The sequence below is a fragment of the Aquarana catesbeiana genome, linkage group LG01 (genome assembly GCF_042186555.1).
Source record: "Aquarana catesbeiana isolate 2022-GZ linkage group LG01, ASM4218655v1, whole genome shotgun sequence".
In the NCBI taxonomy this organism is placed as follows: Eukaryota; Metazoa; Chordata; class Amphibia; order Anura; family Ranidae; genus Aquarana; species Aquarana catesbeiana.
Genome location: NC_133324.1, coordinates 375,776,261 through 375,796,010, shown reverse-complemented (window position 1 = coordinate 375,796,010; position 19,750 = coordinate 375,776,261). Strand labels below are relative to the sequence as shown.

Genomic DNA, 19,750 nt, shown 5'->3' with positions numbered 1-19,750 from the left:
GAAAAAAAAGTTTTAGCTGGAGTTGGGCTTTAACTGCCCGGACGTGATAATCTTCCTAGGGCCTAATGTTACAATTGTGATGTGCAAGATATTATGCTCTCTAGATGTTAGGTTATATTTCTGCTTCCACACAAAGCATATAAAAACAGCAGGATCTTCAAAGAGAGTTGTTATGCTTGGATGGAGTTACAGTTTTAGGTTTTATATGCTGTGGGCTCTGGGCTCTGTTAGCAAAATCGGACATTGACTCTCGCTCCTCTAAAAATGCATATTACTATAAATTGTGAGGTAAATCTGACATTCTTTTCCCACCCCCAGAATAATACCGAGTGGTCTATAACCTATTGTTCTGTTTGCTTTACTGAACAGAATTACTTTTTTTTCACATTTTATTTTCACATACAAAAAAAAAAATCAAAGAAAGCATATTTTAAAAGGCCGTCGCAAGCCAAAAACAATCACCAAATATACACACATAAAAATTAAAAAAAATTCAAAAAATAAAACCCCCAAACAATTCTAATGATCAGCAAACCTTGCAGATGGGACCTATTTTTAACAAAACAACCATGTCTAAAAAGGCTTGTACCCTAGCTCAAAACCGAACTCATGTGGGCTGGCCTTGTTGACCTAATTGAATCAAACCTCTCAGATGAGTTTCTGAGAACGAAAATATGTCTCTCAATAGGAAATGCACTTTTTAAGTTCAAATATCCAATCAGATATGGTTGGGGGATGCGGAGAAGGCCACTTAAGGGCAATTTGTCTCCGAGCCACAAATTACAGTAATCTGGTTTGGTGGTATAAAGGAGAAGGAGCCTAAGAAAGGAGAAGGAGCCTAAGCTCGTTTGGCTAATATATTAGGGTAAGGAGAAGGAGCCTAAGCTCGTTTGGCGAATATATTAGGGTAACAAGGTAGGTAAAAGGCTGATAATATCTACCTTGTTACCCTAATATATTTCTTACCTTTATCTGTCTTTCCAAGACAGGAAAGTACCAGGCATACCCTTTCACCTGTTGGCTGACCTTATACTGACTGGAGTAGTTGCTCCAGTCGGTGGGAGTTCCTGTAGTGATTGTGGGTTCATCCAGCCCTGACCCTCCATGCCTTTGATTTTGGCTTTATTACATCCAGCCACATATCCTTATCCCCACACTGCAAGGCACCAAGTGTGCAGGCTATATCCACTCTGCTCTTCCCCTCTGTGTCTAGCAGTGATCAGCTCAGGTATGTAAGGGTGTTTTTCCTTTGCCATGCTTATTGATCAGATGACTATCTAATCTCTGTATGAAACGTTCCCAATCTGATTGCATTACTATACTAACGCTCAAATATGTTTATATTATAGAATATGTATGCTATAGATGACACAAAGCCTTTGAAGAAGGAAAGTTAGTCTGAACCATGTCAGGTGTCATTCTATACAGCCACTTGCATTAGCTCGCTGCTATTTCACAGGGCAGTTATTATCATGCTTGCAATTCTGTATCAATACCATTGATTTTAACATTTTCCATTGTATAATTACTTTGTGTATCAATAAAGGAATTTTTTAATACCCTCCTGGTCTGCCCTTAAAATCCTGAGGGGTACGCTGTGCCCTGAGCACTAGGCCTTCTTTGTTCTCTTTTAAGCAATGAACAATCAACATAGCTCAGTAAACATGTAAGAGGATCTAAGATCCCATTGAGAGTGCCCACAACCTCTGCCCAATACCTCTGGAGTTTTGGGCAGTGCCATATCAGGAACCCCAGATTGCCACATCTAGGACAAGCCGAGTTGGTTCTTAAGCCAACAGCACACAGAAATTCTGGGGTCCATTACACCCTGTGCAATATAAAGAACTGAGTTAGCCTGTGCGAAGATGAAAGAGACACAGAGAGGACAATCTCTTCCCAGACATTATTAGGAATAGGCCCAATATCCTGTTCCCACTTTGCTTTAGAGGGTAGATGGAATTTATGGAAAGTGCTCTGTAATAGAGACAAGTAGGTAACAGAAATAAGGCCTTTGGTAGAGGTTGCTTGAACTACGCTCTCCAACACTGAACAGCATTACTGCATGTTTTTGGTGAAAGCCTGTGGAAGATGCATTAAATAAAGCTTATAACAGAACTCCAGCCAAAAGTAACAAGATAAATATGAATTGCCCATTAAGCCTCAGTTTACACTATGAACTGCATATGAATCGCACAGGAACTGCACCGCATGCCTGTTCGATTTTCATGTGATTCAGTGCGGTGCAATTTGAGCCCTTTAATTTTGAATGGGCCAAAATCTCATCACATCGTACCAAAGTCGTGCATGCAGCAATTTTGGAACTGCACTGCGGCCGGATCGCATGGTACTTTTGTACTGCGTTTGCGACCTGCGTTTGGCATGTTGTCTAGATTGCAGCCGCAGTGGATCGTAAGGATCCTGCGATTTGATTGCAAGGTGGAAAACGCACATGGATTGCAGTGTTTCCTGCACTACATTAGTGTGAATCTAAGCTGAAAGCTAAAACAAAACCAGCTTTTTGTGCCGCGATTCGACATTCAGCATCATTCAGCCCACTTTCTCTAAGCCCAGGTTGCTGTGGACCTTCCCAAACTTGAGACTGGACAATAAAAGGAGAAGCAGCACAGTGATGAGCTCATCTCTCTGTCACTTTGATTTCTCTTCCTATCAGTATGCTTCTTGTAATCACATAAACTGATTGGCTCTTTGTGCTACTGCTTCCTCTCACAAAGCTCTGCTATACAGTGACAACAAGAAGCTGAAACCAGGTCAAATTCAGGTGCTTGCATTCAAAAATACACTGAATGATGCATTAAGGAATACAGAGCTGCATTATATGTATCTTTTCTATATTTGCCTAAGAACTAATCTTCAGGCCTCAGGCACACTGGGGCTCTTCTAAATGCTTTTTTGGCGGGCGAAAAGCAGTTGCAAAAATGCTCCTAAGCTGCATTTTTTCAAGTGTGTTTAAGTATGTTTAGGCACGTCAACGATCCTCTTATTTTTAGGCTCCCTTCGCTGCTGAATGCCCCCAACAGCAAGCCTCTTGCTATTGGGTGGGGGGGTGGCACTCAAGCAGGCTTGCTCCAGAGCCACGCTCCTGTGAATGGACATTGTCCATTCACACACAGATCGTGACTTGACCACGCCCCCACTCTCTCCTCATTGGTTCACTGGCTGTGACTGACTGCTGTGTGAGCCAATGAGGAGAGAGACCCGGGAGAGCTGCTGCTCTCATGCACATCACTGGATCGAGATGGGGCTCAGGTAAGTATAAGGGGGGGCTGCACACAGAAGGTTTTTTTAAACCTTAAGCCTTTAGAACAACTTTAATTTCACGGGCCAGAAAATGTATTCTGCCCACTGAAATTAAAAGAAAAACGCTCAAGCGCTAAAAGTGCCTAGCATTAATGTGTATGTAGATGCATTTACCCATGTTTAGGTGCCTCAGGCATTTTTTATGCTCAAAAGCTCCTCTCCTGAATGAACTAGTAATGAGTTTTTTTTTTTGTTATGCCCCTAAACGCTACTACCTATAAACTCCTGTAAATGCCTATAGTGAGCATGGATACATAGGTTAACAAAAAGGGGAGTGTAGAGGAAGAAAAAAGAAAACTCAAACGCCTGTAAAAGTAGCAATTTTGAACTCAAGTGTGCATGAAGCCTTAAAGGAGAAGTCCAGCCTGGGCTCATTCGGCTGGGCTTCACCTATGGGTCACAGGAGTGCAATTCGTTTTGCACTCCTGTGACCAATTTTCAGCTTCCGCTCTCTGCTGAGGTCACTAAGATCAGTCCAGGCAAGAGACGACGGCCCCTCCACAGCTCAGCGCTCCAGTGAGCATGGCGTAGCAGAGCAGGAGAGCTGCTGACTGACAGGCAGAAGCTCTCCGGTCGGGGAGCCGAGAGAACCGAGCCATTGACGATGTTCGATGGTTCGGTTCTCAGTCAAGTGGCGGCAGAGGACAGATGCAGCATTGGACCGATGCTGCATCCACCTAGGTAAGTATGATTATAGGATAGAAAAAAATCCCATACTTCTCTTTTAAGATTACAGTAGAGGTCCAATAAAAGGACATGGGTATGTACAAGATATTCTCCATCAATCTGCCCTGTTGGCAAGCAGCTGTATTAACTGAATTTATACGCCAATGATGTAAGAAACCTACCTTCTTTCATCACACCCTCTCAGAAACAATATGATCCACTGTCAGATGTGTACTGCTCTCCGGTTTCAGGGATATCATGTTTGCATAGATGGGAAACAGTTTCTAAGTGCATCCATCATTTTAAGACATGGCTTGGTAAAAACCCTCTTTTCACTGTATTTAAGGAAACCACATTTAATTCACAACAAGCTGTACTGTGTTATTTAGCAAGCTGTAGTTCTAACACTACAACATAAATGAGTGTTTTTTTACTTGTAATGTGGTTTTCATTCATCCATAACCCAAAAACCCTGCACTGGGAAAACTTTCTTGTTTATTCTTTGCATGTTTCTGTGTGAATGAATCCTAAAGCTCCCTCATTTACTGTATAACGATGCATCCTTTATTGTTTCTCTTTGTTTTAAAGAAATGAATCATGCCACTATCAAAGTAAAACATCTAGGTCAATCCAATGATGCTATTCTTACATTTAAAGCAGAACATCAGAATAATTAGAAAACAGTAAAGCCTTTTTAAGGGAAACAATATGGAGAGAAATGTGTAGTCTGCCACTTGTGACCTTCTTGTGAGTATTTTAGTAGTCTGGTTGTTGTGCAAATTAAGTGGTTTCAGATTCAATGACCTGGAATAAGTATGCCGATCAGCAGTTCAGACTTCACTGGCTGCAAGCTTGTTCCAGGGTAATAATTAACAAAGTACTAATTCAAGAGACAAACATGCAATTAGCAATTAGGAAGGTCATCAATAGTGGACCCTGTTTTTCTCCTACTGCAGGTGTCCTTGAAAATGAAAAGCTGCTAAAATCACAAAACAAAGCCAATCAATAATCCTAACTACTGTACATGTGAACCAGTCCCAATTACAGAAAGGTCAGGACCTGTCTTATAAAGTATTTCCTTGGATGAAATTTCCTCCCCTCCATGAGACAAAGTAGGCATTCCATATGCGATTATAGACCTTAGGTGACGTGCTCTTTCAGGAGCAGAGGTATAACTGATTCAGAAAGACCCCTTTCACTTAGGATCTGGGCTTCAACAGCCAAGCTGTTAAAGCCAGCGACTGTAAAGCAGGGTGGTAAACTGGACTTTGGGACAGAATATCCCTTCATTATGATCTTATAGAACAGAAACATCAGAGAAGGAAAGGCGTAGATCAGGTTGTATTGATCCAAACAGAGCCAACAGGGCATCCACTGCTGTGGATCCCTGCATCTGGAGACAAACCTTGAGGCCAAGGAGTCCATATCTGGCATCCCCCACCTGAAACACGGGTTCTAAAACACCTCTGGGTCAAGAGACTATTTTACAGAGTCCATGTGCTGATGCCAGAATCTGATCTGGTTTCTCCTTTCACCACATGACTTCTGTTAGCCTACCTGATGATTGATGTACATCACTGCCATGGCCTTGTCCGACTGCATACTGATTGGATGACCATGCAGTTGACGAGTCTAGTGTTGAAAATACAGGCAAACAGCTTGGAGCTCTAGTATGTTCATTAAGCAGTGGTCTGTAACCCATCACTATCTACCCGTCATTCATGGTCATGTTATGGGTAGGAGTCACAAACTCATCCTCCCTCTGCTCACAAGCCAAAGTTCCAGGTGCCGCCCTATCTACTGACTGTAGTACACAAGTGCTAAACTTTGCAGTTAAACATCCAGCACCAAGCAACTGTTCTACCAGTAGCCAAGAACTCCTCCCTTGTGGCTGTTTGGAGGAGATAGATTTCATCCCCTCAGCTGCCTGGGCTTTTAAATTCTACCTGACACCTTACCCCAGATGCACACTATCTACAGCTGCCGTCCCTCCTTGGTTATTCTTGAATAGGAGGAACAGCTCACACGTTTCTACTTTGGTCTGTTGTCTGACCTCCAAACTCGGTGTTACTTACAGCTTGCCCCTGCACTCTGTGGTACTTACCCCTGTACCCTGTGCTCTGCATTACTTACTCCGGACCCCTACAGTATATTGCATTATACTGCTCTCCATTACAAACAACTGACCTCTGCATTATTTACTCTTGAATCCTGTACTCCTGTACTCCGCGTTACATTCTAGAGACCTCTGTGTTACTGCTGACCTCCGCACTCTGCTTTACTTACTACTGATCCCTGCACTCTGCGTTCCTTACTCTGACCACTGAGCTCTGCCTTACAGACTACTAATCTATTAAAGCTGTGTTAATCCTGACCCCCGCACTCTGCCTAAAAAATGCTGACTCCAGAACTTTTTGTTACTTACTACTGACCTGAACTCTGCTTTAATTACTACTCACCCCTGAACTTTGCACTGATTAATAATGATCCCTGAGCTTTTCAAACCTTTGTTACTACTTAATGGGGCCTTGCGAGATTAGTTCATGTAAAAAAATTGGGACTGTATGCTGGTGATTTTGATCACTTCCATGTTGTTCTGGTAGATCTCCACCTCTCCGGTGTTGCCCACCCCTGTCATAGTGAGTCAAGCTTCTACTAGTGGCCAAGTTCCCTGCACTGTCAGGGTGTCCAAGACATTTCCACAGTCTGTCAACCAGGCACCAGTTGTGAGGATCTTTCAGGATAGTTGAAGAAAATATTTGGCAAATTCCATGGCTAGAATTGTGAGCTTCCAGGCCAGAGACAAAGTGGTCATGGGTGTCAGGTGCATTGGTAGGTCCAGCAATGGTTTGGAATGAAATCAGGCCAAAGGGATTCCCTTAAAAGAGGCTACCATCAGACCCAGAACTCTCACGAAGAAGATTTGGACAGCTCTTCGACTGTAAGTTCTGGATCTGCAAGTGAAAAGCTAGGATATTCTCTTGAGGAAGCAAAACTCTGGACTGAGCTGTATCCAGGATCAGACCCAGATATTCCAAGCCATAAGTCAGTTCCAGCGACGACTTTTGAAGGTGTTGAATGTTGAAACCTTGTTCGGTCCTAACCAAAATGGACCGAAATCGAATGCTATTATTATTATAGGATTTATATAGCGCCAACTGTTTGCGAAGCGCTTTACAAAATGAAAGGCAGACATTACAGCTAAAATACAATTACAAGGGGAATCAGAGGGCCCTGCTCGTTAGAGCTTACATATCTTGTGTGATCCATCATAACTTGCCACTACTTATGTGGCACATAAGCTGAAAAATGTCAATAACATCAGAAAAAGGCACTGAAATATCTACATTACTAAACACTAAAACAACACTGTTTCATAAACTATAAGGTGACATCATTGAGAATCACTGTTTCAATTTATGCAGCATAATGCTGGTTCCTATTTTTATAATGTACATACCCGCTGTTTTTCTGGGTCAACAAAGCGAATTCCAAAGTAGTCCTTTTCTAACAAGTTGTAGTGGTTGTAGATATAGTCAATAAGAAATTGGCCTTTGGTCTCTTTCTGGAAAAGAAAATGTACTTATTAATTACAAGAACACACTACTAGGTCAGAAATGTAACGCATAGAAATAAATTACTATAAAAAGCCTTATAGGACAAATATGAGATATAGAATGCAGCTGCCAAACCACAGTGCAAGAGGGCTGGGGTGCTGCAAGTGGGCTGACACATATTATTTAATAAGGTAAAGCAAAGTGAAGTAAACCATAACAACATACAGTAAAACCTTGGTTTGAGAGTAACTTGGTTTGAGAGCGTTTTGCAAGACAAGCAAAATGTTTTAATAAATTTTGCCTTGATAAACAAGCGATGTCTTGATATAAGAGTAGCGTCAGGTCACAACTGAGTATAAAAAAGAAGAAAGGAGCCTCTAAGTGTAGCAATATGGTTACATTTAATGAAGGTACAACATTTAGCAACTTATTGCTACACTTAGAGGTGCCTTTCTTCTTTTTTGTACCCTGTAAAAAAATGCTTTGATATACAAGTGTTTTGGATTACAAGCATGTTTCTGGAACAAATTATGCAAGGTTTTACTGTATTACATGTCATCCTTCCAGGGCTATCTTTAACGCAGGGCAAATGGGGCATCTGCCCAAGGCCCATTCATTGTTGTAGGGCCCCAAATGCTGGATAAATCAAGTGGATTAGTCCTCTCCTCCATTCTATCCAGCTCAGCACTGGTTAAGTCACGTCCCCGCCCGCCCCTCCCCCCTAGCTCAGTCTGAGTCTGTTCCCCGGCTGGCCAATGTGCTGCATTCTGACCCTCCCATCCCTCCTCTGCGGGGGCTCCTGGATGATATAGCTCTGCACAGTGAGTACCCCTCCCATCACCTCTGATAACTTCCCAGGGAGTCTCAGCCGCTGCAAAACCCTTCAGAGGAGGGAGAGTGGGGAGAGAGGACATGGCTGCTGGGTGTTTTAGTGCAGGGCAGTGATTGACAGCTGTGGGCTCAGCAATAACCCACTCCCTGCCTCTCCACCCTCAATAATAACCCTCCTCCCTGCTTCTCCACCCTCAATAATAACCCCCTCCCTGCCTCTCCACCCTCAATAATAACCCCCTCCCTGCCTCTCCACCCTCAATAATAACCCCCTCCCTGCCTCTCCACCCTCAATAATAACCCCCTTCCTGCCTCTCCACCCTCAATAATAACCCCCTCCCTGCCTCTCCACCCTCAATAATAACCCCCCTCCCTGCCTCTCCACCCTCAATAATAACCCCCTCCCTGCCTCTCCACCCTCAATAATAACCCCCTCCCTGCCTCTCCACCCTCAATAATAACCCCCCTCCCTGCCTCTCCACCCTCAATAATAACCCTCCTTTATGCAGAGACAGCAGTGCACTGATGGTTGAGGGACAATGTAGTATGGAGGAGAGACTGTGTAGTGGGGGTAGTATGGGGGAGGGGTCCTGTGTAATAATGGGGGAGGGGACCTGTGTAGTGATGGGGGTAGTATGGGGGAGGGAGTCCTGTGGAATGATGTGGGAGGGGGGTCCTGTAATTATGGGGGTAATATGGGGAATGGGGGTCCTATGTAGTGATTTGCGTAGTATGGGGGGAGGGAGTCCTGTGTAATCATGGGGGGGCCCCAAGAAAATGTTTGCCCAGGGTCCAATCAATATTAAAGATGGCCCTGCATCCTTCATCAATATAGAGCAGTGTTTCTCAACTCCAGCCCTCAAGGTGCCCCAACAGGTCATGTTTTCAGGATTTCCCTCAATTGAAACGGCTGTGGTAATTACTAAGGGAGTGAAACTGATCAAATCACCTGTTTAAAATAATGGGGGGCCTGGAAACATGACCTGTTGGGGTGCCTTGAGTTGTACCACAGGTAACTTTCTGAACAAGCTGGGAGGGAGCTTTACTCATTAAAGGAGATCAATAAGAACATAAAGAGAAATATAGAAAGAAGTTACAAGTGAATGCAGGGAGTTCCACCTACAGTGGATATAGAAAGTCTACACATCCCTGGTAAAATGTCAGGTTTCTGTGATGTAAAAAAATGAGACAAAGATAAATCATTTCAGAACTTTTTCCACCTGTAATATGACCTATAAACTGTACAACTCAGTTGAAAAACAATTTGAAATCTTTTAAGGGGGAAGAAGTAAAAAAAAAAAATAATAATGTGTTTGCATAAGTGTGCACACCCTCTTATAACTGGAGATGTAGCTGTGTTCAGAATTAAGCAATCACATTCAAACTCATGTTAAATAGGAGTCAGTACACACCTGCCGTCATTTAAAGTGTCTCTGATTAACCCCAAATAAAGTTCAGCTGTTCTAGTAGGTCTTTCCTGACATTTTATTAGTCGCATCCTACAGCAAGAGCCATGGTCTGCAGAGAGCTTGCAGAGCATCAGAGGGATCTCATTGTTAAAAGGTATCAGTCAGGAGAAGGGTACAAAATAATTTCCAAGGCATTAGATACACTATGGAACAAAGTGAAGACAGTCATCATCAAGTGGAGAAAATATGGCACAACAGTGACATTACCAATAACTGGACGTCCCTCCAAAATTGATGAAAAGACAAGAAGAAAACTGGTCAGGGAGGCTGCCAAGAGGCCTACAGCAACATTAAAGGAGCTGCAGGAATATCTGGCAAGTACTGGCTGTGTGGTACATGTGACAACAATGTCCTGTATTCTTCATATATCTGGGCTATGGGGTAGAGTGGCAAGACAGAAGTCTTTTCTTACCAAGAAAAACATCCAAGCCCGGCTAAAACTTGCAAAAATACATCTGAAGTTTCCCAAAACCATGTGGGAAAATGTGTTATGGTCTGATGAAACCAAGTTTGAACTTTTTGTCCATAATTTCAAAAGATATGTTTGGCGCAAAAACAACACCGCGCATCACAAAAAGAATACCATACCCACTGTGAATCATGGTGGTGGCAGCATCATGCTTTGGGGCTGTTTTTCTTTAGCTGGAACAGGGGCCTTAGTCAAGGTAAAGGGAATTATGAACAGTTCCAAATACCAGTCAATATTGGCACAAAACCTTCAGGCTTCTGCTAGAAAGCTGAACATGAAGAGGAACTTCATCTTTCAGCAAGACAACGACCCAAAACATATGTCCAAATCAACAAAGGAATGACTTCACCAGAAGAAGATTCAAGTTTTGGAATGGCCCAGCCAGAGCCCAGACCTGAATCCGATTGAAAATCTGTGGGGTGATCTGTAGAGGGCTGTGCACAGGAGATGCCCTCGCAATCTGACAGATTTTGAGTCTTTTTGCAAAGAGTGGACAAATATTGCCAAGTCAAGATGTGCCATGCTGATAGACTCATACCCAAAAAGACTGAGTGCTGTAATAAAATCAAAAGGTGCTTCAAAAAAGTATTAGTTTAACTGCTTGCCGACCAGCCGCTGTCATTATACTGCGAATCGTCGTAGCTGTACGTCAGTCCCTCTGCACTGGGGGGGTGCCGATGCGCGTGGCCGGCAGTCGCGACGACCACCGGCCACGCGCAATCACGGGCACGAGAGCCAGAGCAGGGACGTGCGTGTGTAAACACACAAATCCCTGTTCTGTGAGGAGAGGAGAGACAGATCGTGAGTTCCTACTAGCTAGGAACAACGATCTGTCATTTCTTCCAGTCACTCCAATTCCCCTACAGTTAGAACACACACTAGGGAACACAGTTAACCCCTTGATTGCACCCTATTGTTAACCCCTTCCCTGCCAGTAACATTTCCACAATAATCAGTGCATTTTATAGCACTGGTCGCTGTATAATTGTCAATGGTCCCAAAAATATGTCAAAAGTGTCCGATCTGTCCGCCATAATATCGCAGTCCCGATAAAAATCGCTGATCACCGCCATTACTAGTAAAAAAAAAATAAATAAAATAATAAAAATGACATAAATCTATCCCCTTATTTGTAGACGCTATAACTTTTGTGCAAACCAATCAATATACGCTTATTGTGATTTTTATTACCAAAAATATGTAGAAGAATACATATCAGCTTAAACTGAGGAAAAAATTTGCTTTTAAAAAAAAAAAAATGGGGAAATTTATTATAGCAAAAAGTACAAAATATTGTGTTTTTTTCAAAATTGGCGCTTTTTTTTTTTGTTTATAGCGCAAAAGATAAAAACCGCAGAGTTGATCAAATACCACCAAAAGAAATCTCTATTTGTGGGAAAAAAGGACGTCAATTTTGTTTGGATACAGCATTGCACAACCGCAAAATTGTCAGTTAAAGCAACGCAGTACCGTAACGCAAAAAATGGCCTGGTCATTGAGCAGCCAAATCTTCCAGGGCTGAAGTGGTTAAGGGTGTGGACACTTATGCAACCATATTATTTTATTTTTTTATTTTTACTTCCCTCCACCTAAAAAGATTTCAGTTTGTTGTTCAACTGAGTTGTACAGTTTATGGATCACAATAAAGGTGGAAAAAGTTCTGAAATGATTTATCTTTGTCAATTTTTTTTACATCACAGAAACCTGACATTTTACCAGGGGTGTGTAGACTTCCACTGTAAGTATCATCCTGCCACATATCACACTCTTGTATCCAGGGAGGGTGTCAGATGGTCTACAGAAGGGGTCCCCAACCACTACCGGGCTGTGGCCTCTCTCATGCCGCACCTGTCCTGCGGCTCTCTTCCGCAGGACAGGTGCGGCATGAGAGCCAGGTGGGCAGCATGTCGGAGCTAGGCGGGCGGCATGTCGGAGCCAGACGGGTGGGCGGCATGAGAGCCAGGCGGGCGGCATTTCGGAGCCAGGTGGGTGGGCGCCATGTCGGAGCCAGGCAGGCGGGTGGGTGGCATGAAAGACCCGGTGTTCTGTCAAAATAGCAGGGTATATGAGAGAAACATGTGGGCGAATGGGACAAGCAGGCGGTGAGAGATGACATAATCTCTTTCTGCCTGCCCCGTATCACTCTATTCCATCCTCACAGCCCGGCCTCTTCAGTGTCGGAGGTGCAGTGAGGAGCAGAGAGATGAAATCATCTCTCACCGCCCGCCCTGCATCTCACTCTCCTGCCCTCACTCAGAACTGGCCACTGCACAGAGGCCTGCCTCTGTACTAAATGGACCAGTGCTGCCACCAATGCAGTGGCAATGCACATCTGGTGGCACTGGCAGGTGATGTGGCAAGTGACAATACACATCTGGTGGCACTGGCAGATGATATGGCAAGTGACAATCCACATCTGGTGGCACTAGCAGGCGACGTGGCAAGTGACAATCCACATCTGGTGGCACTGGCAGGCAACATTGCAAGTGACAATCCACATCTGGTGGCAGGCGACGTGGCAAGTGACAATCCATATTTGGTGGCACTGGCAGGTGATGTGGCAAGTGACAATCCACAGCTGGTGGCTGGCGACATGGCAAGTGACAAGCTGCATTTGGTGGCAGGTGACGCGGCAAATGACACGCTCAGGGCTCCCACTGATTCTGCCTTAAGGTGAGTTGAACTATTTAATTGTATATTACAATATAACAATATAAATAATGCGCTTCAATCACCCTGACACCATAACAACCATGGTGCCGGGATGATTGAAGCGCCAACACCTGCCATTGCCCTGGCAAATTGCCTGCGAAAATTGCTTACCCCGACGCGCCCTCCACCCCCAGCCCTTGGCACAATTTTCTTCCACGCAGCTGGTCCCCGATGCCGAAAAGGTTGGGGACCACTGGTCAGGACATTGATGGACATTGGTCCATCACAGGACATTGATGATGGTGGGTTATTGATGGATTCAAAATCTTTTTGTGTCCAATTTGTCAAGGAGAGAATAGCTGCCAACTTCTCACTGACCAGGTACCAAGCCATTTTTTGTTTAACGTGGGTAACCAGTTGGGTATCAGACCAGTGGCAAAAACGTGGGTTGTCAGCACCCGGGGCAAGGCAAGTAATTTGCGCCCCCTAACCTGTGGACTTTTAGCTATCCCCCCCCACAGTCTAATCACACCCCCCCGATACCCCTACCCTGATAACACCCCCACCCTGATCACACCCGCAGATGCCCCTCTCCCCATTCTGATTACACCAGCCAGATCCCCTACCAGATCCCTCCACTCTGATCACACCCCCATATACCCCCCACATCCCTCCACTCTGATCACACCCCCCAGATACCCCCACCCTCATCACACCCCCAGATGCCCCTCTCCACATTCTGATCACACCAGCCAGATCCCCCACCAGATCCTTCCACTGTGATCACACCTCCATATCCTCCCCACATCCCTCCACTCTGATCAGACCTCCAGATCCCCCCCAGATCCCGCCGCTCTAATCACAGCTCCAGATACGCCGCCAGATCCCTCTACTCTGATCACACTCCCCAGATGCCCCCCTCCCCTATCTCACACTCTCAATCCCACCACATCTCACTGGTAATGCAGCATCAGGGACAAGAGGGATAGCTCTGTCTGGCGCAGAAAGGAGAATAAATCCAGCAGGATTTCCGGTGGTGGCGACAGCTGCAGCAACCAGTGGAGAGCCTCCTCTACCCTAACCTCTTCCTCCGCTGGCACCCCTGGCCTGACCCCCACCCCTTTGCACAGTGTGGCGTCCACTGCCTGCACACACTCAGGACGGGAATCTAACCACCACTCCACCCTCCTCTGCATGCTTGGATCCGGTCTTCCTGCTTTCTTGGTGACAGCAACTAAACAGCAGGTAAACTAAAACCTCCACCCTGCGCCCTCTCTCCTACCATACACAGAGCGGAGGTTTTAGTTTGCTATTGACCTAGCTAGGTAAGGCTTCTAAATAAGCACAAGGCATATTTACCAATCAATATGATTAGCTTACACTAATCTGACTAATCTTAAGGACAGTTCTTTATTTCCACTTAAATGCAAAACAATCAATGATAATTTATTGAACTTAAATGTCTGAAAAAGCCACATTTTTTTTAATGCATTTGCAGATATATTATAAATTGTTAGAATAATAATAACACTGTAATTAAACAAAAACACTTCAGCAAGTGTCAAGTCTAAGGGCTCATGCACACAGGACGTTTTTACAGCTGCTGTTAGGGGCGTTTGACATTTTTTTTACTGCCTCTAAACGCCCTTCCATGTTAGGCTATGTGTCCATGCACACATAAACTGTCAGAGGCGTTTGGAGGCAGAAGCATTTAGGGGCAGTAGGAAAAAACGGCAGCCTGTGCGTCCAGGAGCAGAGGCTGTTGAGCTGTAAAAATGAAAAACACCCCTAAACACTGTTGCAAGCTGTTAGCCGTGTTTGGCTGCGTTTGCCGTTTTTACATTATAGGGAGTGCTTTTACTAAAAAAAAGCCAAAAATGCTAACGCCAAAAAACACAGAAAAATGCCCATAAACGCTATTCAAAAATGTGGCTAACAGTACGTTTTTAATGCTGCTTTTTCCTGGCAGCGGCGCTGGAGTTTTTCAAACATCCTGTGTGCATGAGGCCTTACAGATCAAAACGGACACAGGTCTCACTGAATTTCCAGCATGAAATTCCTTTAAAAGCACAAAACTACTACTAATACTCCATGAAGTTCAATGACAATCTGAATGTACTCAAAGGAATTAATCACATAATCGGTTGAAGTCATTCTTTAGTTTTATATGTGAAATACGGATCAGCTTATAAGGGATCGCAGTAATAGCTACTTTATCTTCTTTGACAACTGCCTTCATGTTGGAGAAACACTGCCCCTCATCAATTCTATACCTCAGGGAACGCAGAAAGCATGTGCTGTACAGCCAGAGATTACAGCTAAATGCTGCTAATAGTCTTTAGAGCATCTTCCAACTAACAGCCAACCATATCCAGGAAGCATAGTGTTCACTATGCTAAGGTCAAAGCTTTCACCAACTATGGTGGGTTTTATCTAATGAGTTGTCCCCCAGGCCAGAATACATCATCATATAACATCATTCTATGTGAAATATACAACATCTCTTTTGGAAAACTAAAACAGGGAGGAACTTGAAACAGATTCAACAGATTAAAGAGCACTCTAAAATTATAGAACATCGATCAATATAATTTTTTTTTGAGTTCTGTCCCCTATGGGACTAAGTACATGTAGTACTTTGTCCCAGGTTTCTAAATGCTTTGTAATCCTAGTTATGAGGTCTGATCTGCCCTCTTCCCCTCCTGCTATGGTCAATCGGACAACAGTTTTGAAAGTGACGGCTGATTCATAGCCGCAGCTTGTCTAGGCAAGAGGAATGCAGAGGGAGGTGGGATGTGTCAGCCTCTGCATTTCACTTGCCATTGCCTGTATTAGGAAAGTGCTCACAGCCGAGACAGGCTGCAGCTAAAAATTAGCCATCTCCTTCATGGCTGTTGTTAGATTGGCTGTGGTAGGAGGGGAGGGGGGGAAGGCCACACTTATAAACCTATGAAAGTACTACATGTACTTTGTTCCATAGGGGACAGAATTGTAAAAAATAATGATAGATCGTCTTTAAGGAAGCTGCAGCCATAGGAATGTAATGTTTGCCACACAGAAAAGGTAGATAGGTTGTATGCCCAGAATTTAAATGCTAAATTGTTGTGGCTTGAGTGTATCTTTAGAAATATACTAAGCCTAAAACTGGTACTGTATGTTTATATTGTTTGGGCAATGGTGAAATGAATCATCTGCTGGCTTTCTATAAATCTTGGAGTTCAGTATCATATTTTTTTTCTGCAATACTGTGTGTCTGTGTCTCAGATGGCAATAAAGATTGAGTCACAACAGGATTCCTCATTTATTTGTTCCTTCTATGTAATAGAGGATCCAGCAAAATACAGACATTTGAGTTTAAGGTATTTTTCTTTCCATCTGTAGCAATCTTTATCCCTAATCAGTTTGCTTTTTTCTGCAGCCAACATTTTTTATTTATCATGCACAAAATCAAAGTCCCAATCTTAGTAACAGCTCCTATGGAATGCAGTTGTGGCACTGCAAATAAAAAAGTGGTTCTGCTTCTTTCAGTGCCACCATGATTCCAGGTGTGGACCAGAGCTGGAACCCTCCAGTGACATGAGGGCCTTTTCAACTGTTCCTCTGCCTACAGAGGCTGACTGAAGGCATAGGGGTTGATTTACTAAACCTGGAGAGTGCAAAATTTGGTGCAGCTGTGCAAAGAAACCAATCAGCTTCCAGAGTTTTTTGTAAAAGCTTAATTGAACAAACTGAAGTTAGAAGCTGATTGGCTACCATGCACATTTGCACCAGATTTTGCACTCTCCAGTTTTAGTAAATCAACCCCATAGTATTTCCCTGTATGATGCCTACTGAGAGTTTTGAAGGGCAAACGTCTACCCAGTGGCATGTGACTTCCAGCACGTTACCAGCTGCTAGGGCCTCTGCAGCAACCCCTCCTCCTAGGCTGCATCTTTGAAATGTTAAGCAGACCAACAGATTTATGAAACACGATCTTAAAATAAATTTGGTACATTCACAATGTATTTTTTATGTGAAGGCTTTAATGATTGTATTAGGAGTTTCTATAAAGGACGAACATGGGAATTCATAAAAAGTGTTGTAGACACCTTTTAGAATTCATTCAGGCCTCTGCAATAATGCTTTGGAACCTGCCCATCGCCCTGTCAATCAAAAGCAAGGCAGATCTGATGTTTCATTAGTCTTTCAGTTCCCCTGTCACAGATACCACATGCAGACATCCAGCAAGGGTGATCAGATAGCTGCACTTAAAGGAATCAGGACCAAATGAGTGAGTGAAAATGTATATTTATTAAAGATAAATAACACACGTGAGAACCAACCAAATAACACCTAACTATCTAACTAGCTATATACAAGTGAAGGGAACACATATAAGCAAACAAGACAGGGACAAGAGAAAAGGGGAACAGGAAGACAGGTACTGGGAGACAGTAAGTAATGGGAGTAGGAAGCAGGTACCAGGGGACAGGTCTCTGGGTCGGGATTCAGGATACAGGGTTCAGGACACGAGGCAGGGACAAGGCTTGCAGGGAAATACTGAAGCCCTGATCCTCAGTGAAGACGGTCTTATATACTTCCAGCAGTTCCACATCAGGTGCAGCTTGATTATCAGTATGTACATCTGCTGGGAGACACTCGATGGTGGCCACCAGAACTACACCCTTTGGTGCTAAAAACAACAGTGCCACCAGCAGGTGACCCAAGCAATAACACAGGTCCTGACAGTCCCCCCCCCCCTTAAGGAGTGGCCTCTGGACGCTGTATTCTGTCCTTCACCTGACATTCCATGTGGGTGCGGAAAAGTCCTAAAAAGTCTCCCCTCCATGTGTGTGGACTTCTTTGCACTGTTCAGGCCAGAGTCTTTTAACCCACTGGGAGGCATGCCACCGAGTCTGGTGATGGAACATGCGCCCCATCACCAGGGTCTGGAAGTTTGGATCTGGTAACGAAAACTAGCTGGGCAGGTGAACCCATGAACCCATCGGAGGCAGACAACACAGGCGCATCACAGTCAGGCTGGGCATCAAGCAGGGGAGAATCAGCAGCAAGCTGGGCATCCGGCTAGAAAGCATCAGCGGCAAGCTGGGCATCAGGCAGGAAAGCATCAGCAGCAAGCTGGACATCAGGCAGGAAAGCCTCAGCGGCAAGCTGGGCATCAGGCAGGAAAGCCTAAGCGGCATGCTGGGCATTAGCCAGGAAAGCATCAGCAGCAAGCTGGGCACCAGGCAGGAAAGCATCAGCGGCAAGCTGGACATCAGGCAGGAAAGCATCAGCAGCAAGCTGGACATCAGGCAGGAAGGCATCAGCAGAAAGCTGGGCATCAGGCAGGAAGGCATCAGCAGCAAGCTGGGCGTCTGGCAGGGAAGCATCAGTGGCAAGCTGGGAATTAGGAACCAAATCAACAGGCGCCGTATCAGCTGACTGGGTAACAGGCCCTGGATCAGCCGGTTGGGTAATGGGCACTGGATCAACAGGCTGGATAACGGGCACCAGATCAGCAGGCTGGGTAACAGGCAGAGGCACATCAGGCTGGGCAGCGAGCAGAGGCACATCAGGCTGGGCAGCGAGCACAGGCACATCAGGCTGGGCAGCGAGCACAAGCACATCAGGCTGGGCAGCGAGCACAGGCACATCAGGCTGGGCAGAGGCACATCAGGCTGGGCAGCGGGCAGAGGCACATCAGGCTGGGCAGCGAGCAGAGGCAAATCAGGCTGGGCAAGTGCACATCAGGCTGAGCAAAGAGCAGAGGCACATCAAGCTGGGCAGCAGGCAGAGGCACATCAAGCTAGGAAGCGGGCAGAGGCACATCAAGCTGGGCAGGGGGCATGGAACCACCAGGCATGGCATCAGGAACAGGATAAGTGAGGTCAATTTGATTAGCCAGCAAAGAGTCCATAGGGTCAAACTGGATGGTGGACAGAGAACCAGTACTGTCAGGTGGAATAGCGACAGGCAGATCTGAAGCAGAAGGTCCAATTATCAAAGGCTGAACCAAAGTGGCAGGTGTGGTGGCAGGCCTGGCTGGAGCGATTGGAACCATTTCGGGCTGGACTGTAGTAGCTGGTGTAGAGGCAGACTGGAACAGATTGGCTGGTGTGGAGGCAGAATTAGATAGTGGCAAGATTGTGCGGGTTGGGAAAAACTTAAATTTCTTTTTAGTTTTAGCCAATAGTGTTCTGTATGTGGATGCAGGGCTGTAAGTAGTGGGTGCAGCTGATGGAAGGGAAGAGCGGGGGGGGGGAGTAAAAAAAGAGGAAGCAGTTGCTGAGGGGAATTTTTGTGGGATTGTTGCAGGCAGCTGAGAAGAGGTAGAAGGGTTAAAGGCAGGGTAGGTGCAGCAGGTGGAAACAGGGTACTGGTACTTAGTTGGAAGTAGGATATATTGGGCTGCAATTGTGGTTGCTGTGGGTGAAGGAGAGAAAGACATTTTCAGCCACAGGAATGGGTGGCTGCAAGCTGACAGAGGCTGGGTACAAAATAACTGACCACGCCTGTAGTAATAGCTGTACAACATTTCATTTACATACTGCCTGTCTGACCAGAGATTGCACTTAATTAATACATTCTACTAGCACCTGTTGGGAGCATGCTGAGCAGTGTTCAAAGAAAGAGGCTGAGTCATCCTCCAATAACCAAACCAAGGATTCCACCTGAGCCACACCAAAAGGAGGCGAATAATTATTACCACCACTAGGGGCACTAGACAAAGCCAAATCTGCACATATCTGAATGAGTGGCTGAATCTCTTCAAACAAAAATCTGCGTTAATAACAAAAGCGTGAACC

The 19,750-nt window shown here is 44.9% G+C and overlaps 1 protein-coding gene across 1 annotated transcript in view; it reads right to left on the bottom strand.

Moving 5' to 3' along the window:
• The window catches only part of FRMD3 (FERM domain containing 3), a 340,642-nt gene that overhangs the window by 161,998 nt on the left and 158,894 nt on the right, over window positions 1-19,750 (bottom strand). Inside the window, exon 2 of the mRNA XM_073633722.1 lies at window positions 7,445-7,549. Coding sequence (XP_073489823.1) covers window positions 7,445-7,549 — 105 coding nt within the window. The remainder of the gene's footprint in view (window positions 1-7,444; window positions 7,550-19,750) is intronic.